Source organism: Diadema setosum, chromosome 20 (genome assembly GCF_964275005.1).
Source record: "Diadema setosum chromosome 20, eeDiaSeto1, whole genome shotgun sequence".
Classification (NCBI taxonomy): domain Eukaryota; kingdom Metazoa; phylum Echinodermata; class Echinoidea; order Diadematoida; family Diadematidae; genus Diadema; species Diadema setosum.
This window is the reverse complement of record NC_092704.1, coordinates 12,598,893-12,623,224: the sequence shown is the minus strand read 5'-3', so window position 1 is coordinate 12,623,224 and position 24,332 is coordinate 12,598,893. Positions and strand designations below refer to the sequence as shown.

Genomic DNA, 24,332 nt, shown 5'->3' with positions numbered 1-24,332 from the left:
TGCTTTCTCTGCTGATTAACATATATATAATAGAGATTATCTCACCTTCTATAAGCCCTATTGTGTCACCAAGGCCTTCCTGCAGGACTGAGGCACATTGCTACATCTGAGCGGGTTTGTTGTAGATTTACCATTTAATAGATCAACTGTTGAGGAATTGAATAATTGGTGATAAAAAAAAACTGGTACCTGGGCACCTCAAGGGTTTAATGGATGAAATGTGTTTTTGTTTGTTTGTTTGTTTGTTTGTTTTCAAATCCCTTGGTCTCATTTACATTTCAAATTCATTCTTTTTTCTTTTTTCCAGATCACCACTGGCCCAGAAGGTCTTTGTCCCTCGCGAGTCACTCCTTACGTAAGTATTAACAGAATGCCACATGTTAGCATTGTCACCATATCTTCACAAAAGAATATGTGTGTCAAATGAGACATTTGTAACCAATAAATTGCCCATGATTTTTTTCATGAAGTTATTCAACAGAGCAGAAATCTAAAGAAAGCATAACAAAACTAGACAAGCACTGAGTACAGACCTTCACCCAGCAGTTTATTTCTACCCATACACACATATAATATGCTGAATATGGCCCTGTTTCTCTATGATAAAAAATCCTGTCTAGTGTCTCTACCTTCCATAGCTTACTGCTATGATGCAAGCATGCACTTAGTGCGCCTATGCACACCGCAAGTATCCACAGCTTGAATTCCCTCGTTTGTTAGCCCAATGAGACAGAATCCTTCCATTAAGAATTCAAATAGATTACTTGATTGGCATCCCAGCCAGAATTTGATATTAAAAAAATGCAAACAAAAACCATACTCTCTTATGAGAAGTTGTAGTCATGTAAACCTGAAGTAAAGCTATTAAAGGAATGTGACTGCATGAGTATGGAAACTGCCGAAGAAAATGAATCAGTGAAAACAAAGAAGAAGGCAAACAAACCCAATATCTTTGTATGGTAGCTGCAGAGTACAGTCTTAAGAATTTGTCAGAAAATGAACAACAAGAAGAAGACACACAGAGCGTATGAGACCACAATATGACTTGTACTCATTGACTTGCATCATTGCTGTCTAGCATATAGTGTACCTGCACTGTGTAAATACCACGGGTATGCATTTTATGGCTGTAGTTTATGGTAAATTAAATGGTTTGAGAGGGTAAGAGTCTGCAGTTTATCAAGATGTGATGTGTCAGATGTTGATTTAATTGCAGTATTGCACCTGTTTTTATTACATTTTTTTTTTTTTTTTAGTTTCATGGACTATTTTGTCAATACACACTTGAGTACACTTTTTAGTGTGTATCAATGTGTACAAAATACATGTGAGGTGCAATTACAGTGAAGGAAACTTGGCTGTGCCTTCCAGCAATTGTCTACTACTTTCACATCAATATCATTCGCATCTGAAAAGCTGAATGATTGTTGCTACATAGTGTGCATATTAGATGGTCTCTGTAAAGTTCCTGGTATATTACACATTTGCAACTGTATCATGCATGAACATGGCCCCTGATTGTATGTGTGTACACTGTATGTGACGGTTTGTTTGTACTGTAGCACACACTGAAATCTTTTGAGAGTTACATGTCAATAGTGTGTTATGACAGCCTATAAATTCCTCTTGCTCTTGTACAGGAGGTTTTACTTCATTTTTTACTTCCTCAACAACTGGTTTTATTTATTATCTGATAAAACAAAGAGCAAAAACAGAAGGAGAGAAAAAGGGCAATGTCTTTTAAATCAACACAAACCAACAGAAATATACCCCAGGACAATGTGAAATAAAGGAAATAATTAGAATATATTCATTTTAGCTCTTCAGTCAAAGTACACTATACAATGATAGCTTGTTGACTCTGCTGAAAAAAAAAAAATCCAAACAAAACACTGAGGCAGATATATGCGAGTACACTGTAAAGGACCTTAGTACTGCTATACACAGTTATACACAGGTCTGTTGAATACTTGTATAGAGAAAGCTGCCAACACCATAAATTGTGATTTGATGGCCAAAAAAGTAAATATTGAGAGTTCCAGATATCAAAATCCATGAGAGAGCATTTGTAGTACGGTACAATAATGTAGGCAACTTCACTTTAGGGCACTGTTGAAAATGTGAAGGGCTGAATTCATCTTATTCTTTTGCATGTAGCAATCTTTCATGCATTTTTACAGGCATTAAATTCAGATGGTATTAGATAGTTACAAAGAATCCTAAAAAGAATTTGTGAGATATACATTGTAGATACATTGTAAATGTCAGTGTCCTGCTGTGCTACAATTTAACATAATTATGTAGTTTGAGTTCATACGTAGGTTGTATGTGCTCTAAAAAGGAAGTACCTCTGACGGTGTTTATGATATTTGCTGTACACAATTAACATCTGTTCTGAAAAGTTTTGTATACCAAGGGGGGGGGGGGGAGGAGGTAGGTTATAGTTAAATTGGTTCAAATAGTGACCCCTTGTCATTAATCCTATTCTCCCATGAAATCACCCAAGCAGAGCTCTTCCCTCTGTTACAATACACAATCACCTAAATCTATTGTGACCAGGATTCAGACCCTATTACCTCTTCAGTCATTTTGAATTTATAAAAAGAGATGAAAAAAAAAAAAATCCATTATTTCTTTCCAGCTGTGCACATTTACAGTGCGTCCTGGATCTGTGGTACTCCTATGAAGGCCGGTAGTGTGATCTACATTTGGACTATGTGTTTGTGTGATCTACTTTTTTTTTTCTCCTCCACTGCCATAAGCTAATTATATTTGTGGAGAGTCTTGAGGATATCCCAAGAAAGATGTTTCCTGCTATTAAAGGCAGAACATTCACCCCCCCCCCCAAAAAAAAAAAAAAAAAAATCCCAAACAACCAAACAAAAGCAACATTCAAACAGACAAATAGACAGTTATCAAATAAACAAACAAAAACAAGCCCCCAGTTTGTAATTATATGATGCTGACTAGAAACTCTCTTTGGGTCAACTAGTAAACATTCCCACATGCAATATTTTCAGTCAACACAACCAACAAAGTTGAAACAATCTTCAAAGCTTTCATGGCAACTCAATGCCTGGAAAATACACCAACAATGACGTTTTGAATTGAATAGATTTGCTCAGGCTCTGGTACTCTTCATTTTAAAGGAACTGCTTCTCAGAACTGTGATTGCAAAGATACAACTTTATTTTCTATGTGATTTTGATTTCCCAACACCATTCTGGGACGTACCTATAAACAGTCATTCAGTCTGATACCCTTTGTTCTAGTACTCCATGGGAAATGTGATTTACAGGTTATATCAAGTTCTTGTATTATAAAGATTAGTGATATAAAAATCCCAAAGATTTAGAGCCTATTTTGTTCAGCAGTCCCATACTTGGCAACTGTCCCTATTTAATAGGGAATAGGGACTGTCCCTATTTTCAACCCAGGAAAAGAGAGAAAAATGAGCGATTTTACCATGTGTCTCTATTTTTGTGAAAATCTAGGTGTAGTAATGCATTGGAAATTTAGGAATGTCTCTATTTTTAAAGATATTCCCCTCATTTGTGCCTATTTCTTAATAGGTTTCGGGGTTGGCCATTATGCAATTTCTACCTTTGCGAAATTCAAGAATGATGGTCATTCTCTTGGACCCCGTTTACAGTGCGAGGCTCAGCCGCGGCCGAGCCGCGGCCGAGCCCAGCCCCGCTTCAGTGTAAACGCGCAAAAGGCCAAATGCGAGGCCAAAATTGGCCTCGCATTTGGCCTCGCTCTGGAGGTGGTCTCGGCCGCGGCCGAGCCCGGCCTCTTCTTGGTGTAAACGCAAACTGGGCCAAATGCGCGGCCAATTTTAGTCTGGCTTCCAGACCCTCTGCCCGTACTATTTCGCTATTCACGGTATTAACCCCCTCAACGTGGAAAACTAGTATAGTTTAAGGTGGTTTTGTCCTGCAAAGGATTTTTCCTTTGGCAAAGGCCTTTGCCCGAACAGCGACTTCGTCGCCACGGAATCCAGTTGGCAAAGGGTCTGAAAACCAGGCTATACCAAATTGCGTTGGTTTACAAGCAGAGCGCCACTACGACAAAATGTTGAAAGGTTTGAATTAAAAGCGCGGCCGAGCCCAGCAGTGTAAACGGACAAAATTGCGAGGCTCAGCCGCGGCCGAGCCGCGGCCGAGCCCGGCCCCGCGCTGTAAACGGGGTCTTACAGCGCAGATTGAAATTGCTATAAAAAACAACAACACACATTAAAAAAAAAAAACATGTTTAAGTCAACACAAAATTAATTCAACTTTTTATGGAATGCCAAGTAAGACTATATTTCAACATCACACACTCTCAACTTTAATTTTTTTTATGCCTCCGCCACGAAGTGGTGCCGGAGGCATTATGTTTTCGGGTTGTCCGTCCGTCTGTACGTACGTCCGTACGTCCGTCCGCTTTCGTTTACGCGATAACTTGAGTAATATTTACTGGAATTTTACCAAACTTGGTCCAAGTATGAAGTATGATGGGGCAACGATTTGATAAGATTTTGGGTGAAATCGGCTAAAGGTCAAAGGTCAAAGGTCAAGGTCAAATCATGAAATTGTATCCGTTTACGCGATAACTCAAGACTGTACGGAGCAAATTTCACCAAACTTTGTTGGAGGATGATGTATGATGGGACAATTACTTGATTAGTTTTTCAGTGAAATCGGACAGAGGTCAAAGGTCAAAGATCAAGGTCAAATCCTAAAATTTATTTGTTTATGTGATAACTCAAAACTGGATGAAGCAGCTTTCACCAAACTTGGTCCAAGGATGATGTATGATGGGACAATTAGTTGAGTAGATTCTAGTGACATTGACAAGAGGTCAAAGGTCAAAAGGTCAAGGTCAAATGCTAAAAATGTTGCTATTTCCCCCATATCTATGCAATGCCCGCAGTTATTTTCTTGAAACTTAGTGTAGACATGTACTACTGCATAAGGATTCTCCAGAGAGAGTTTCATGTCATAAGGTCAAAGGTCAAAAGGTCAAAGGTTAGGTGAAAATGTTGCAATATCACTTTTCTCGCAAATGGTTCAATGTATCTTCGTGGAACATGGTACATATGCATGTACTGACTGGCAGGGATTATCTAGGGAATTTAGGGGTCATGGGTCAATGGTCAGGGGTTCAAAGGAAAGTGAACATTCAAGATATTTCTGACAAACCTGTTATTTCGATATTTTGCCAGTTATGTGAAACTGTCATCACACATTGTCCAGACATTGTACTATACACCTATTGGGAGAATCATGCATTATGGCGGAGGCATCAGTCGCCGTAGCGACATTTCTAGTTTTTCACCCTGCTTCACTTTTGTTCAGTAGAAGTGTGCCACATCATTGTCACTGCATTTTTTTCACATCACTTTTCACAGTTCAATTAATAGTAAAATGTTCTTTGAAACCACTTGTCTGTGCAATACTTATGTTAAACAGTATTGAAAGTGTTATAAAAGAGCACTGTCGTATTAAAAGTTTGTCTACCCTGATGGGCACCCCCCATGGAGTGATGCAATCCAGTGATGTGTGAGTGAAGGAAGTCATTACAACTTTACACATGGTCAGAAACTACGTGGGTGGGTGTGGGGGGGGGGGCAAAAGTAGAAATCAAAAGCGTGGCTGTAGCATGGAGTCTATTTCAACATTGTACTGCCATTCATATGTTGGTTGCTTTGTTTTGGGTAGTATAGTACAACAAAGTTTGTTGAACTTGTGTGTGGGTCTTTTTTTTTTTGGTAGTTTTTTTTTGTTTTTTTTTTTAAATGCAAGGACATTTATCGCTGGAAAACAAAAAAATTCCCATCCATTGTTGTACCATTCACCTTGGAAAGAGAACTGACTCATTAGTGAACAAAATACCCATTGATAAGCATTGCAAATCTGTGGGTTGATTGAAAAAAAAAAACACAAAACTTTATAAGGTTAAGATATTCAAATTCAATATAGGGCCTAGAGTACTGAGAGGCTAATAGATTCAAAGTTGGATCTGAACTTAACTTGCAGAAGTCAAAATTATGGAGAAAGAACACAATCCATTTTGTCAAACAAATTTGTGAATGATTATATCGACCAGTCGCCTCAGGAATGGTAATTCTCCACAATATTTCTATGGTGTGATAAGTACATGTACATAGAGTTCCTGAAAACAATGTTTGTTTACTGCTGTTTATGAGTGGAAGGAGAGAGAGGAGTAAAATATGCTAATGCTGCACACTTGCACTGGTCCAACGGTCCCTCACCAGTAAAAATCACTGTCAGACCAGTAACATTTTCAGGAATGGACCAATAAAAGATGTAAAAAGTGGGCACCTTCTGATCCGACAGACAGGTCAGACCAGTAGAAAAAATTTTTTTAGTGTGCTTCCCTGTCTATGCAAATGATATTGATCATGATATACTGTAAAAGTGGATATTTTCGCGCGACTAATTTTTCGCGCTAGGCCGGGTCAGAAGAGTTTCGTGCGTTTTTAATTCCGCGGAATCAAGACATCACGCACAGGAACGTATGGCAAGCAAAAATATTCGCGTGTTTTTATTTTCTGGTTGCGCGAAATGCGCGAAAATTTCAACACCGCGAAAATTTCCACTTATACAGTAACTCATGTTTCAAAGAGTAGACTCTCATTTGTTACATCCACACCTTACTCTTAATACTTGGACGCAAAACAAGGCCAGCTGCGGTGTCTCAGGGGTTTTGTTCCTTTAATCATTATTAAACTGTTGGACTACTTTGCTGCATTTTTATATCAAAGTTTTAGGTGGCATTAATAACTTTGGTCATCACATTTACAGTTTTGCTCTTCTTTGTTTTTGTCCTGTTATGGCAACTTTATTGTCATTGGCATCCCCCCCCCCCCCCCCCGAAAAAAGAAAATGATGCACATATCGAGTGCATGTTTTTTGTGTTCAATTAAAGTTTAGATTGTGGACATTGGTTCACCACCAGAGAATCATGTCCCTCTGTGTGAATATCAACTTTTTTTTTTCCTGGGCATTGCTGTACATTTTCTCCTGTGTATTCCAGCAATTTTGAATTTTGTAGGCCTATTGGCATTGGTGACCTACTCAACTCTCTGTTCAAGTAGACTTTCTGGGTTTGGTTTTTTTTTTTTTTTTTGCCCATCACTGATACTTGAAACTGAGATGTTTCCCATACTGAGCTATTTCCTGTCGTTTAGCCGTGACGGAACGTGAGCACGATTTTATTCCTTTGCTTCTTTGTTTTCCTCCAGTAGACAATCGAGCTGCTGTATCATTGGCACACGTGGCTTGGTTTCTCTTTCGTACTTTCCCCATTATTACCGATTAACTTTCTTCCTGTTTTGTGAAATGCTATCTGTATGCTATATTTTCAAAGTCAGCTGGGCTCTTGAATTATTGAACGATTGTTATTTTTTCCTCAGTCTCCATCTTGTTCCTTATCTTTTCCTCGTTCATTTTCCCCACCTTCAGTCATTTTCCCTCCTTTCCTAGTAACTCCTTGTTCATATTCCTTTCTCTTTTTTTTTTTCTTCAACCACAATTCTTGTGCTTTTTGCTTTTGCTCTATTTTGTCTTCTTTGTCTTATTCTCTTCTTTTATTTGTCTTCTTTTTTCTTCTCCTTCTTCTCCTTCTATGGCTTTGTTTTTCTGAAGCATGTGACTCTTGCATTCGATCTGTTACCTTGTATTTGTATGTGTGTCCCCCTGCTGCAGAGAATTGACAATACAGTGGGCTCCCATTGTAACAAACAAGTAAACAATGAAGACCATGGAGCTGATAATGTTGCGGCCTGAATTTCGATTTCGTTGTAACCGAAATTTCGTTATAACCGTGTAAGTTATGACGGGAGTGCACTGTATTAATTACAGTATATTTTGTAATGAGATTATAAAGCGCATAGGGAACATTCATTTGTTATATGCGCTATAAAAATTTCATTATTATTATTATTATTATTATTAATTCTGTGCCTATTGACTTGACATGGTATGCTCATTATACAGGGGTATCTATTTGTTTGTTTTTGTTTGTTTATTTTTTTTTTTTCATTCAGGAACTTATTGAAGGACAAAAATATCCAGACGATCTACAACATCTTTGTGGCTATCATGATTGTCATCATCATGAATACTTTCATCACAGACTTGATAGACACAGGAAGGTGAGTTGAGGTGGAAGTACACTGTAGTTCAACACAATAATATTATATTCAGCGAATCTCAATTTTTCGCGAATTGGGATTTCAGGACAATTTCGTGAATGGATAGATTCGAGATCGTGGGGTACAGTCATGAATGGAGAAATTTACTTGCACATATTGGGATCAGAGTTAGCATTTCAGCATGGTGTTAAATTTGCAATTAGTAACCATCTTGTGAGAATCATGGAAATGAAAACTCTGCATGATAATGATTATATGGTATGCAGTATGGATAGGAAAAACAAAGAGATCCTAATGAAATTGTGGCCTGTCAATTTTATTAGGATCACTTTTTTGGATAGCTCAACCATTTAAAGGCCAATTTTTATTTTTACTAAAATGTTGAATCATTGAAATTACATGCTCTTTCATATTTCATTAAAGAGGTTTCTCATTATCTCACCAAAAAAATGTTACAAACCTGAATCCTCACCTCAACCAGTACTGTGCTGCACAGTCCCTTTAATTGTTATAGTCTGAAGTCAATATTGTTTGGGCCTGCTGTCATTGACATTGCACAGACTCTGCAGCATTGCCATCCGGCATTCTAAACAATAAGTTATGGTAAATGATTGATGAAGATTTGATCAGATGCTATTTTAGTACTCTTAGATGGTCTTTTGGGGGGCAAAAATTGTTTGATGTTGGGATTTTTGCCATCTGCTGAGTTCTGACACTGAGTTATCGCACCAATCATTTTGTCCGGCACTAATGGACTTTAGCACAGCCTTTTTGTCGTTGTTGTTGTTGTTGTTGTTGTAGTAACTTGATATGGGTAAACAGCCTAGACAATATTGTTTTGCTGTGTTTTGTTTGTTACAACGCCAGTTATATTTGGTCATGAGAGTATTTCAATTTGCCTCTACGATGTACAATGTAAATGATTAACCCCACACATTTTTCTCTTTATGGAATACATCTCAAGTGGCTTTTATTTTTCCCAAACACCCATATGCCAGAAAATTTCCATGATGAGGATGCATGCATGCTATTACAACATGTGCTTCAAAGATATGCAAGGTTGCCGCCTTTCCGGTTGGTCGCAAAATCTAAAATTAGGTCTTGCGTTTCTGCAGTGACAAAGTCCATGTCGTTTATCCAACTTGACTTTAATTACCAAATTCTTTTGCAAGCCTCACTGACCCTGTGTTACATTATAGTAAAAGGTATTGTTTATCATTGGGAGCAGCGATTTAAAAAATGTTCGAGTTATCACATTTGATGCATATGTGTAGGTCAGTTGTATGATCACCAAACATCCTACCATATATTAATTTTGCAATAAAGTCTAAAGGAGTTATCACCCACTATTTTTCTCAATAAACCATAACTGTAGATGGTTTTAAGTCTAGACACAATTTTATTATAAATAATGTTCACATTTTGTATATTCAACACTACTTACCATTGATTATACTGATTTTACATTTTAAAATTGGTTGTGTCTATCCCTAACTCACATTTTAGAACTATTTTGAAGCACAAAAGCTGGGTTTTTGTTTTATCTGCAAATGGTAAATAATGCTTTTAATAAGTAGCAGGGCTTGTGACTGGATAATAAATTGTATTTTTTTAAATAATTTTTCCCCCAATCTCCTGGTTAATATGCAATGAGTTTGACCATTTCACTACTGTGCTTTGTTTGCTGCTGGCATTCAGTCTGGGCAGCTTTCTCTGCTGATCGTCATGGACGTCTGAAAAAAATGAATAGAAATTACTCAATCCCCCTATTAAAACTCTATTGTGTCTATTGTTGGGCTGATAAAGATACATTGCTACACCCGAGTGGGCTTTACAACTTCCTGGAAGAATTAATGTGGGTGGGTTACCTTTTGCAAATTGCTGTAAAATGCCTTGATAAATAAAGGGCTGATACATCAGGGACTCATGCATTTTGAGCTCTGCACTGTACATGTAGTTTAATAACTTATAAGGTGATATTTCATCTATCACCCCAGCCCTAACACAATTCAAAAAGGTTTTAAACTATAAAAAGAAACAAAGCAGTGAAGATTTATTTCATTTTTCATTGTAAAAATAGAATCAGTCGTTACAGTGATGTTGGGATTCTTGTTAATGTCACATCCAGCTGAACCAAACGCTTGCATGCATGTACATGTTTGTGTTTGTGTTTCTTTTTTTTTTTTTTTTTTGGAGAGAGAGAGAGAGAGAGAGAGAGAGCACACTGCAGATGACTATATTCCCACTCCTTATGACCTAATACTTATAGGTTTGCTTGTTTGATGTGGCTTATTTTTTTTTTTTTTTTTATTGGGGGGGGGGGGAGGGTGGGGGTGGTCAAAGAGCAGATGATGGAATTCCCATACTCTTCCCTAAACAACAAAACAAAACAAAGCGAAACAAGATTCTTGTCATTTTTTTTTTCCTTCAAAACAAAGAGATTATTAGTGCTAACTTTTAGTGCATGGCCTTTGATTTCTATTTTGTCTGATTGATTGCATTTGGTTTAAGAAAGTTGCTGACTCCTCGCCAAAAGAGAAGGGAATTAACCCGTTGAGGACGGTTTGATTTTGCTACAACACATATTTCTCATAGATACTTGCCAGAGTATATTCGGAACTTGTCCTCAACGGGTTACGAGCACACTGAGAATTAAAAAAGAACAAAAACAAAACAAAATCAAATTAAAACAAAACTGAAGTGAATTAGATTTTATGTTTTTCACTTCGTGGACTGTTTATATCTGTCAAACCAGCACTGTTGTGGTTATTTCTGATGTTGTATGATGATACTAGACATAATTTATACTGAACTTCAAACTTCTTGCATGACAAAGGAGACTTCTTAGGTCAGCCCTGCCTACGATCATGTACATATGTCTGAATGAATAGAAAGATGAATCATGTACACATACAATGTACATGTATATAGACAAACCATGTTAACCTGTAATTGTTGACTTTTTTCATATCATTCTTCTTGTGTGCTTTGAAATCTCTTTGTAATATTTCATACTTTAATAAACCAAACATGGTATGACAACAACAAGAACAGTAACAGAAGGACTTTTTTTTCTCCATCCAGCATAAGACTGGAGTTTGACCTTCTCCAGCGGGCCTTTGGCCAGGCTCCCATCGTCCTCTGGACCTGGTTCCTCATGCACGTCTGGGCCATGGTCATCTTCTACTGCACCTTCCAGTACTGGTCCCAGCACGAGTCCTGCTACTACACACCTTTCAAGTAGGGTATTGTGAAAAAGAAAGAAAAAAATCTTTCACAAGGAGAGAATGTTATTAGATGTGTCAGTTCCTACTAAAGAAATTTACTAAGAGAATGCAGTGGCACACAACAATGAATTATTTTTGAATTTGCATTATGTGCATTACCTTTGGTTTTATGAAATGTTAATGCCATTTTTTTTTTTTTTTTTTGGATAGTCTATGGTTTTATATGTTGTCATTATGTTCTTTCATGATGTCAAAATATGAGCAAAATGATATAATTTTGTGTTTACATCTGTGATTATCGTCCATGATTACTTTGGAAAACAAAAGCAATAAAATGCTACATGGAAAACTTATTTGTACATGTATGGTAAGGAGGAGCAATCCTATAGAGATATGAGAAACAAATGAAAAGGAATGTGTACGAAATTATATTTAATGAATATAAAAATATATGAATATATGAATGAGTAGAAGAATCTATAGTCAAGAGTATTTTAACCCGTTGAGTACAGGCTGATTTTGCTACAGCACGCATTTCCCATTAAGACTTGCCCGAGTATGCTCTGGACTCGTCCACAATGGGTTAATCGTGAGGGGGAGGGGTGCAGTGTACTTACATACGAGTACATTGTAGTTTTTCAGTTGCATTTTAGGTAAATGAAATGTCTCATCTGCAATTCAATTTTACTTTCAGCATCTACATTCCAGAGGTGGCATGGTTGGTTCTGTACGTCACCTACCAGGTTCTCTTCCTGTACCTGCCGATGAAGGCCATTCTGGTCAACTCCCTCCCCCTCGCCTCCTCCGTCATCATCACTGCCGAGCAGATCCGGCTGATGATGAAGATGCACGCCTTCATGCGGGAGAACACCCCCGGAGCACTGGCGTGGAAGCAGAGCAGGAGCCGGAGGAAACAAAGTGAGTGGGCAGCCATGGTTTTGTTTTTACCTTTGCAGAGCTGCCAACTTGTACTGATTTTCAGTAATTTCTACTGAAATTGGAGAAGAATACTGAAGGTTACAAGCGAATTACTGATTTTACTAATCATTGTCTGTGATAAATTCTATTACACTGTTAAGCATTACTGATTTTTACTTAAAAAAATGGTGCAAATTACTGATTTTCAGCCATCAAAGTACTGAAAGGCTTTTACAAAAATTGGCAGCTTTGACTTTGTTGTTGGCTTTTTTGCTAACCGGGTTTGACTTAGGACCTACTGTAACTTCAGCATGACATGTTGACCAATTGAACTGTCTTTGACTATTTTCACACGGGTCAAGAAAATTGATTGCAATGCTGAATTACAATTATGATTACAATTATGATTAGAAGTATTTTCCATACATATGACCAAGGAGGCTTTGGAGAATCTGCGGTTTTGAATTTTAGAGCATGGAGAAGAGGTGTGGCTTTTTTTCGTTCCCATCAATCACTCTTGTGTGGTAAGGAGCACAGTTTTTCTGCAGAAGTGGTTGAAAGGATACCAAAAGCTCCGCCACCAAAACACAATTTGGAGGTCAATCCGTACGCATGACTGTTTTACTATGTAATTCTGGAGAATCATTTCTGGAAAACATCTGCGGACCGTCATTTGAGTTATGATATGAATGATGATTCAAATCGCCCTCCCCGATTCCAGTTTGCATATACATGTACACAGCCGAAGTGTGTCATTTGAATTATGATTCTAGTGATAGAATTGTGATTCAAATTATGGACACTTGGTACGTGTGAAAATGACCCTAGATATTGCTCTCCCCTTGAATGAGTAACAATGTGATAAGAACAACGTAAAAAAAAAAATTGAATCAACATAAGCTAAAACAGTTTACAAATTTCACAAGGTCAGTGAAAAAAGAATGAAAGAGTTTTGTCTTACAGCCTAATTTCAATTTAACAATAGGACCATAATTACAACTCATCACATTTTTTGTGTCATGAATAAAAAAAAATAAAAACCATGACAAGGCAATCAAGTGTTTGTTCACAGTAGGAATTTCAAGGTGAAACTTGAGGACTACACGTGAAAATGTTTACAAGTGTTCGTGCTGCCAGTGTACATTGTATAAGGGGGTGATTGCAGAGGGTCCTCTTCCTTTTCCTCTTTCAGCGCCAAATGGTGAACCCAAAACAAGCCAGTCAGGCAAGGGGGATGCTGATGATGCAGGCACTCTCCAGGGCAGCATCGATTACAAGGATGTCCCCACACCGTGCCCGGACTTCTCCAAGTACCTCTACTTCCTCTTCTGCCCCACCCTCATCTACCGGGACAACTACCCGCGGACGACGATGATCAGATGGGATGTGGTTCGCATCAACTTCATGCAGGTCAGAGCTTCAATGTAGTCCTCTTTATTGGGACCAGTTTTGTTGCTTGGGTATTCCTATGATAACAATTATTTTGGATCTTTAACTTAAATTCGTAACTTGCTACTGGATCGCATATAATTTGTATCAGATCAACTGACCCATTTTACTTTGCCATGTGTATGTATAATTCAAATAAATATAATTAACCTGTTTATTTCTGTGAGTGGTTTTTTTTTTTTTCTAAATTGTACTGAATGTGATTTGAATGCTCTCTTATGTTTGCTATGAATTCATGTTTTGAGTTCAGGGAAGACTTTTTGTTCAGATGATGAGCAAATTAAGGTTTCTACCTCCAGCATTTCAGTGCAGAGAAACACAGGTTCATCTACATTCATAGGAATCACATCTCCCCCCCCCCCTTTTTACAGACAAATAACACCAACTTAAGACACCCTTAATAGAAACATATTTTGATCTTATGTGTTCAGTTCACCCAGTTTGTCAAAAATATTCTTTCACAGTTTCTGTCATTGCTTCTCCAGGACTAACATTCACAATTCCATAGCTCAGTGCTTTCACAGAAAAACACACATACAGCATAATATAGTCAGCATTCTTTCCTCTTTGGTAGGTACCGAGTGCCCTTGTTGACCTGTTAATCTAGCTCATCTGTAAACATTTGTTTTTTAGGATTCATCAAGAGATAATTGTTGGGACTTGATCATTGGCCCGCTGGTACCTATTTTGGTATCTAAGGGACTATCGTGCGATCTGTCAAATCAGGCATTCTTGGTCTGTCACTGACCCTGCCTGTGCAAACACTATCTTTTGATTATGAAGTCCATATTCCATGTGGAAAACTGTCAGTTTGCAGTACTGTGTAGCTGTTTTTAGTTATCATCGCTCTGTCGAGTGTGTCAATAACTGACGTCTGAATCAAACCGTTCTTTTGATTCATATGCTCATCTCTTGGCATGTGTATTCAGTTGATTATTGCTGTAACTTTCAAAATGTATCATTTTCACCCGCCAAATGTTTTATTTCACCAAAGATAGCTGTCATTCACATTTGATTAATGGAGAACTGGGGGGTGTTTCATCAACATTTGTGACCCGCGACAACGGTTTCAGGCAAAAGTCGCAAGAGCAAATTCCCTCCTAGGCGAGGTACAAAGATTTTGACCATTATTTTTGTCGATTTAGGTTTTTTGCAGAAATCGAATCTTTGATATGTTTTCTACATCTACACTAAATTTCATAGCATAAGACTAACTTTTTCCTATCGAAAATGGAATTTTAAGCACCCTATGTTGGATCGCACTCGTCAGTTTCGAGCTTCTTTCGAATGCCGCGCCAATATCCCCAGCGTTGCTACGGCGCAGGGACTCGCATGCGATTGGCTGGTGCGTCGCACACATTTACATAATTCGGCTTTTGGAGAGACCAGTTGCAGCGTTTGGGGAATGCTTTGTCCACGCGTGCACGATTACACGCTCCATTGTTCTTGCTATAGTGGTTTATATACGTTCGCTCTGTAGTGCGTGCTCTTCGTTTGGCTTTCTATCCAAACTATTCTACCCCAATGTTCGACAACGGAAGTGAAACAAAAATCATGTAGCATGACATAACCGTGTGAAAAGAAAACTAGATATTCTCAAATTTGTCTACTTGTACATGTAGTAAAAATTATGACAGCAGACTGACTCAATGGAAGGTAGATGAGAGGAAAGGAGCAGTCACATGTGACTAATTATATTCAAATACTACACGTCACGATCGCACCAAACTAACGAGTCGTGTTTGTTTGTTTGTTTGTTTCAATTTTTAGCACCACCGAACAAAGCAACTATTATGCATGTCTTGTAAAAGCAAAACAAACAGGAAGCGTGACCCTTGCCAGCACTAGCAATTTTCTGCCTTCAAAAGGGTCGCCAATGATATAGACAAATCAACCACAATGAAAACGCGATTTGTAAATGTGTGGATTCGCCATCGCTCCTGTTACATGCACACGGTCATGGCGTGTGGATGCTATTGCGTAATGCGTGCACCAAATACACATGTACATGTGCACCATACAGCTGTACATGCAATTATCGTATTCGCCATCTTGAAAGACGTACTGTAAACAAACCCGAGCGAAACGCATTGTTTTTCGGCTCCATACGCTGAGCTAGCTCCGAGGAAGGTGCGCGGGAAATTTGACTCTCTCAGTGAGCCAATCAGAAGGCGATGTGGTTGCTAGAGGCGGAGCTTAACATCGATTGGCACCATCGTACGGATGGGTGATTCTCCCCTCGTATCGCCGCTCGGACATTGTCTTTGAGAAAGAGGTGAATCTTCAAAGCCTGTTTTCTCGCAATTTTGACAGGCTAACAACTTAAAAAGTGCACTTTATTTCTCTTTCTATGCCCACTTATGATGCCGAAGAATACAAGTGTTTTATATCAATGCAAAGCTTAGGAAATGGACAATGTGATTCAGTCAAAAAATGAATTTTCAAAATTCCCGACTTTTGCCTGAAACCGTTGTCGCCGGTCACATTTGTCAGTGCTGACAATTTCAGCAAAATCCTTGGTTTTGATTGGCTGGGATGCTCTGGTCACTGACTGTTACTATGGTGATTCAAGTTGTCAGCGCTGACAAACGTTGATGAAACACCCCCCTGATCTCCAAGCATAATAGTCATTGCAATTGTATCTGTGATGACACAATTAAATGATATGCATTATAAATGTTCGTTCCTGGTTATGGTTCTGTGAAAATACTGTAAACACCATATATTATTAAAGTGAGTCTGGTTTTTCACGAACGCAATATCATTAGTGGTCCAAATTTGTGATCGTGAAGTACAGTAATGAACGGAGATGTGTGCACATTGCGTTCATGTTGGAATCAGAGTTGATGCTTTCGCGTGTTGTTAAATCTACACGTATCTGATTTGCTAAATTTGCACACACAAAAAAGCGCATACCCGCAAAGTGTATGGTGTATACAGTAGAAAGATGAAAAAGTGAAGTTGAATATCCCTGTTTTATAAAGTAAAATCATGCCCTTGTGTTTTCTGATTTTTTGGTGTGTACAGGTGGTAGGATGTCTGTTCTACACGTTTTACCTGTTCGACTGCTTTTGCCTTCCAATGTTCAAAAACTTCACCGAGGAGATGATGACAATGAAGAACCTAGCGAGGGCGACATTCACCTGTATGCTGCCCGCAACACTCATGCTGCTGTTGGCTTTCTTTGCCATCCTCCACTCGTGGCTCAATGCATTCGCAGAGATGCTGCGCTTTGCTGACAGGCAGTTCTACAAGGTGGACTATATATAATTTATTATATATATCTATCATTTACATAATCTTTTTACTTATCAAGCAATGTGTGTGACCCTGCATCGCAAAGCTACCAAAAACTTGCCAGACATGGTTTTTAGTTTAAGGTCAGATTCTGAAAGAGCAGACTCCACAAAGGTTTAAAATGACATCTACAACAACTCAAAACATAAATGGACTCTCCTACCTAACCCATCTAAATGATGAAAAGATTGTACACTCTCTGAAAAAGTAATTTAATACGAAGATTGGGACTCTGAAGTTTAGGGTCTGGTCGAAAGTACTTAATCTCCACCCAGCAGTGTTCTGTGCAATGAATGGGACAAAAACCAGGATGTATTAAACTCTGTGGAAATCACTATGAAGGGATTATCACTACTACCCTTTTTCTATGCAATTGCAACATCCTTTCAAATGTTGTTAGAGGTAAAAGCTAAGAGTGTGGACAGGGTTTTCCAAAAGTGGAAAGGGACCTCTAAGACATAGAATTAAAAAATCATGCACACACACGCACACACATAAAAAAAACAAAACAAAACACCAAACAAACAAACAAACAAAAAAACAAGAAAGACTGCACAAAGAAAAAACTTACAATTTTCCATCCAGTTTGATGAGTAGAAATGTTGTAGAAGAATAATTGTGCTTTCAGAAAATATAGAAAACAAACAAACAACAAACTGACAAGATTTACCCATTTCAACTATTTTGGATCGTCACCTAAAATCAGGTTATGTGACTTTTGTTGGTTTTGCGCGATGCATGGTCACATTACACTGTATGTATATGTGTATGCTGTTTGTGCATTATGTGTGTGAGAGAGAAAGAGAGATGGGGGCAGGGGAGATGGTACAGGTTGAAAAGTAGAATAGAAATTGACCAAACAAACATCCTGAGTGCAGTATTTTGAGAGGGGAGGGGGACTTAAGTAGATGTTGACATATCGTACCACCAGAGGGGATGTTCTGAGATTGGTGAATGTGTTGAAAGTCAAATGAGGGTATTCTCATGTCACATAACCTACACTGTATTCCTGCATAAGGAAATGCAAAACACTTCTGCCAGTGACATTGATACCTACTTCATGAAAACAAGTTATTCTCTGGCAGCATCTATATTTATTTGTTCATTTATTTCTTCTTCTTTTTTGTCTGCCCAACAAAATCTCATGAATTCATCTGTTACTGCGGCTTGGTTTATTTGTTTTTATTTTTTCTTGGTGTTTTTTATAGGTATGACAAGTTTCCATCTCCTCATGTGTTGTCAGAGAATGACACACTTGTTTAATATCGAAAAGTGAGAGTCAAAAGTGAACTTTCACAAAAACAAAACAAAACCATACCCCCAAAGAAAATACAAAAAAAAAAAAAAAAAATGGGGAAAACATGAACTCTGTCCCTAATGATGATTGCTTTACATCTAATCATAACACTGTACCCTAAATTCATTGGTTCATTGAACAAGGAAATATATCTTATGATTTCATCTGTCACTGTGCCTGGGTTTATATGTTTTGTTTTGTTTTCTCCAGATTATTTTTCTTCTTATGACAATTTTCTAGCTCCTTTTAAATACTTGTTAGAGAATGGCATACTTGTCATTGAAGAATGAGAGTCAAAAGTGAAGTTTCACAAAAAACCCTCCCCCCCCCCTCCCCCCCCCCTCCAGAAAAAAGGAACTCTGTCCACAGTGATGATTGCTTTACATCTGATCATAATACTGTACCCCAAATTCATTGGTTCATTGTCCAAGGAAATCTAACTTATGATTTCAGTTGTCACTTTGGCTGGGTTTACTTGTTTTCTATTTTTCTGGATAATTTTTTGTGGTATGATAATTTTCTTGTTCCTTATCAGAAAATGGCACACTTGTAATTGAAGGGTGAGAGTCAAAAGTGAATTTTCTTAAGAACAAAAAAACACTTCCTACCCCCCCCCCCCTTCAAAAAAAAAAGGGGGGGGGAGATTCTGTCCCCAATGATGTTTGCTTTACATCTAATCATGCTACTGTTCCCCAAGTTCATTGGTTCATTGGCGTAGAGGAACGAAACATACATCATTGACCTTCCTCATCATGTTTTGTCTGGTCTAAGGTCATCAGCCTGCAAAGATAATGATATCACGTTTGCGTCATGCCCAAAGAGTTTCAGTTTGAGTGCTTGTTCAATAGATTTTTATCACCTTTGTTTGTTGTTCCGTAGCACACTGAACCTGATAACCAGAATTTTACAGGCATGCAGGGCAAATCATTCTTATCTCGGTCTTACCACAAACAATTCAATTTCACTGGCTTTGTGTAATTACCATAATTTGTAAACAATATGGACAGCTGTTGTTGCTCTGTTTCAAGCAATGAAACATGTTTTTCAAAACTAATTTGTATCAAGGTTACAGAAAGTGGTGCTGTGTTTGATATCTATAGAGTCATGGCTATAGAAAGCCAAAAACATGTCTTTGGTAGCATGACTTTTCCACAGTATATTGGAACCAGATGTGCCGTGATTAAGTTTAGAGTTGTATTTTGAAGGCAATGAGTTGAGAAAAAGAAGGGTGAAAAATCAGACAAAGCCAGCCAGTGTTAATGAGTACATGTAGTTTAAGGAGATATTATTCAAAGTGACTTAAAGTCACTTAATTTGACAAATTGAGTGACTTAAAGTCACTTAATTTGACAAACTGAGCACACAAATGCCATTTCCAAGTCTCCATAGCAACTTCATAATTACATGTATGATCCTTCGAAGATGGACTTTTTGGCTTTGTGTGTCTACATGTTGACTTCTACTTGACAACATTCATGAATTGTAAAAACATTGGTTCCCATTCATATTAATGAATTCTTAATCATTGGGCCGTTTTTACTGCAACAGATGGACAAATTGCCCTTCACACTTTTTAATCAATTCTTATCTTATCTTTCTTTGACTATGACAACAAAAAGAACAAGGCTTTTGTCCTCACTTTATTTGCTATATGCTGTATACACTGTATAATTATTCAGAAATAGAATTCTGAAGACGCGGTAGTGTGGAGATACCACGGAGTGGGAAGGCTGGCCTGTGGGATATGGGAATCCCTGTAACAAATCATGTAAAGCCAAAGAATCACAACTACAGTCGGCCATTACAGATAACTGTACACTTTGAAGCACATATTTACTGACATGTTGCTGATGGGCGCTATTCATGGTTTTCGAATGCACCCTCATGGGTAGCGAATGAGGATTGATTCAGTCAAACCACCCATGTTTCCCAAAACTGCTTGGTCCGAAAGAAGAGATTACAGTGTCTGCCTGTTTGTAGTATCCAAAAATAAGAGGCTGCTTTGTGTCAGTACAGTCAAACTCGGATACCTCGACCTCGGATAAGCCGAATATCACTTACCTCGGGGGCAAAATGAAAGTCCCGATTGTTCCAATGGAGTTTCCGTGTATTAAAATTTGCGTTGCTCAAAAAAGATAATTCGAAGTTCGGTCACCTCGAAGAGAAATCTAATGTCCCGATCTTTAGATTAACTTATTGTTCTTCACAACATGTTGCTCGAATCGAAATTGCAGTCATCACTCAGCATCTCCGATTAAGCGCGCGTGGACAGCGAAGACATGTCACAAATATTTTCACACTCTATTGTAGATATTCTGAGACCAGAACAATCGCGCGCCCAATTGAAATACCCGGTACACAGCTGACAAGAAAAATCCCCAATACCTATACCTACACACGTACACAGTATGCACATAGCACCCGTGCCTATGGAGAGCTTACGATAGCACTACGCTCTGCCCCATCATCTTCTTTTCTTTAACCACTGTGTTCTGATTTTTTATTGTGATTGCGCGTAGATTTCTTAACCGTCATGGGGCACCTGATTACGTGTTGACAGTTATATCTTTGGCATTAATCACGCTCCGCTGTCAAAACATCAATCTCCTGCGTAGTGCCTTTTTTAAACTTTTTTTTTTTTACCTTTCACGAAGTTTGTTTCATTTATTCTTCCCCGAGAACGCAAGCACTGAAACTTTTTTTTTTTTTCCGGCAATGCGATTATGAAAATAGTGTGGTATATGATCTGGAAGTATAGGCCGAGCATAATGAAGAATAGAATAGACAGGGCTCCACACTAACTTTTATCGGGCCACCAATATCATTGATTTTTATTTTTTGGTGGTCGAAAGTAAAATCTGGTGACACAAAAAAATCAGGAAAAACATTAGAAAAACTAAATCGGTCCTACTAAACATAGAAAAATTAATATTAAGCATTATTGAAGTGATACAGATGCCAATGTCTAAAACAAATGAATAGAAAATTCAATCATCTTATTCTTTGTTTTAATATTTGGCAAATAGGCATAGAGATTATTATAAAAGTTGATGCCTATATATTTTCATAGGAGGTCAAAACTTACGTTTGAAATGAGAAAATGGGAGCATTTGCTGACATTTGTAAGCATCCGATATTTGTGTTAGCATTGTAAAAAGCCAAAAGTTACCGTTATTCATTTTTAAATGTAAAAGCAAACAATCGACATTCATTTTAGAATCTTACGGAGCTGAATGCTATCCTAATCCATTCCAAACGTGAAAGCAGACACCTGCTATTTGTTTTAGCATCTAACTGAGCAGATTAATACCGTTAATCATTTCCAAATGTAAAAGCAACAATCTGTTATTTATTTTTGCATTGTATGGAGCAGAATATGACCATTATTCATTTCAAACATCCGACATTTATTTTATTATCGTACGGAGCCGAAGTGAATGTTACTGCTATCCACTTCCGAAAGTGAAATGAATCATCTGACAATTATTTTATCACTGCACGGAGCCGATGTTTTTCATTTTTGCACGTCAAGGCAGACATCAGACATTTATTTTACCATCAAACGTAGCTGAATGTTACTGATATTCATTTCGAAATGTAATAGCAAATATCCAATATTTTTTTAGCATCGTATGGGGCAGAATGTTACTGCTATTCACTTCCAAACATGCCAAATGTAAAAGCAATCATTCGACATGTATTTTAGCATCTTCCGGAGCTGAATGTTATTGACATTTACTTTCAAACGTAAAAGCACACATCGGGCATTTATTTTATCATCGTACGGAGTTGAATATTATCGTTATTCATTTCAGAACATCAAAGCAAACATTCAACATTTATTTTAGCATCTTCCGGAGCTAAATGTTATTGCAATTTACTTTTGAATGTAAAAGCAAACATCCAGCTTTTATTTTATCATCGTAAGGAGTTGAATATTATTGTTACTCATTTCCGAACGTCAAAGCAAACATCAAACAATAATTTTACCATTTAACGCAGCTGAATGTTACTGTTATTCATTACAAAATTTAAAACCAAACATCAGACAGTTATTTTAGAATCGTATGGAGCAGAATATTACTGCTATTCACTTCCGAACATAAAAGCGATCATCTGACATCTATTTTAGCATATTCCGGATCCGAATGTTATTGCTATTTCCTTTCGAAAGTATAAGGAAACATCCGACATTTATTTAACCATCGTAAGGAGTTGAATGTTATTGTTTTTCATTTCCGAACGTCAAAGCAAATATTCGACATTTATTTCAGCGTCTTCTGGAGCCGAATGTTATCCTTATTCATTTCCGAATGCAAAATCAAATATCTGACATTAGTTTTAGCACCATATGGAGCTGAGTCTTATCGTTATTCATTTCCAAAAGTATTAGCAAACATCCGACATTTATTTTAGTATCATACTGAGTCAAATATTACTGTTATTCATTTCCACAATTAAAAGCAAACATCTGACATTTATTTTAGCATCTTACGGAGCCGATTGTTACCGCTGTTCATTTTCATAAAGTAAAGGCAAACATCCGACTTTTTTTTTTTTGTGGCGCGATCGGGCCACCAAAATCTTTATTTCTGAGATTTTGATTTCAATTCCGATTTTCATTCAATTCATTCATATAAAAGTCGATTCAATTCCAATTTACAAGCATGCAAACAATCAGTAGGCACTATAACAGGTACCATGTTGAACATCGATAAACGTCGGATAAGCCGAAGAAAATTCGACGTACGCGTACCTCGAAGTTTGCGTACGTCAAACCATTTTCTTCAGTCCCAACGAATTCGAGGTATCCGAGGTTGACTATATTTTGTGTATAGCGCCCTCTTTGCCAGACCTCATTGACAAGTTTTGAACAAGCAATGTCCTTTTTGCCTGTGATTATCTCTTCTTCCTTTTGCTTTCTTCATAGAAGTTTCAATCACTCTGTTTTTTTGTTGTTTTTTTAATATTTGCAGGATTGGTGGACGTGTAAAAACTACTCAACATACTACAGAACGTGGAACATCGTTGTCCATGACTGGTTGTACACTTACATCTACAGGGACTGCCAGGTATTGCGATTGATGATCAGAAAAGAAAAAGTGGTAGCAAATGATATGATTGAAAACCCTGTTTCTTTCTTGTATCAGTATTTTTTTCTAATTTATACCCCATACTTGCATGCATATTTCATTCGTATCTACAAATGTGTAGGTTGCAAATGTGATGGAACATTGTGGTCTGTTATCTACATGTATGGTAAATGCATGTAATGTACTGTTTAAAAAAGATTGAGAGTCACGGGTCTAGAGAATAATGCTGCCATTTTACCCCTTTTGATACACTCTATATATCTTCTCTACAGCTTATGGGGCTTGGCCGCCTAACGAGCAGTCTCACTGTGTTTGCAATATCTGCTGTTTTCCACGAGTACATCATCGTCATGGCATTCCGCTTCTTCTATCCCATCCTTCTCATATTCTTTGTCGGTGCCGGCGGTAAGTTTTGAGCGCAAAAATGATAACAGTAGTAAGTCATATTTAATGAATTCTCGTGTTTTGATTTTCTTACAACTTATTGACAAATTGCTCTTCATCAACATAAATTAGCTGTGATTATTCAGTATCTTAGTAGTGATATGACACTCATGGGCATACATACTCGGTTTGGATTTATGTTGATGGAGGCAATTTGTCAATCAGTTGCGATAAAAACAGCTTGACACGAGAATTCATTAATTTGATTAATTATGCAGTGTCCACTGCTAATTGCTCTAAGGATTAAAGACCAGCGTTGACTGTCAGGCGGAAGCTCAGTAATCTATCGGATACGACGCCTGTCACATAATCAGAAGGCGATTGATTTGAATCCCATTGCATGCCCTTGATGTTTACTACTCAAAACACTGAATAATTGGTGCTTATTTATGTAGTTGGAGGGTAGTTTGTTAATCAGTTGCAATAATAAGTCTCCTTAACAT

General features: G+C 37.7%; 1 protein-coding gene across 1 annotated transcript in view; it reads left to right on the top strand.

The window, feature by feature from the left end:
* Positions 1 to 24,332, top strand: part of LOC140243426 (sterol O-acyltransferase 1-like) — a 70,455-nt gene that overhangs the window by 5,579 nt on the left and 40,544 nt on the right. The window contains exons 3-10 of the mRNA XM_072323105.1: positions 308 to 355; positions 8,057 to 8,164; positions 11,249 to 11,404; positions 12,086 to 12,309; positions 13,502 to 13,719; positions 16,786 to 17,013; positions 23,329 to 23,424; positions 23,718 to 23,850. Coding sequence (XP_072179206.1) covers positions 308 to 355; positions 8,057 to 8,164; positions 11,249 to 11,404; positions 12,086 to 12,309; positions 13,502 to 13,719; positions 16,786 to 17,013; positions 23,329 to 23,424; positions 23,718 to 23,850 — 1,211 coding nt within the window. The remainder of the gene's footprint in view (positions 1 to 307; positions 356 to 8,056; positions 8,165 to 11,248; positions 11,405 to 12,085; positions 12,310 to 13,501; positions 13,720 to 16,785; positions 17,014 to 23,328; positions 23,425 to 23,717; positions 23,851 to 24,332) is intronic.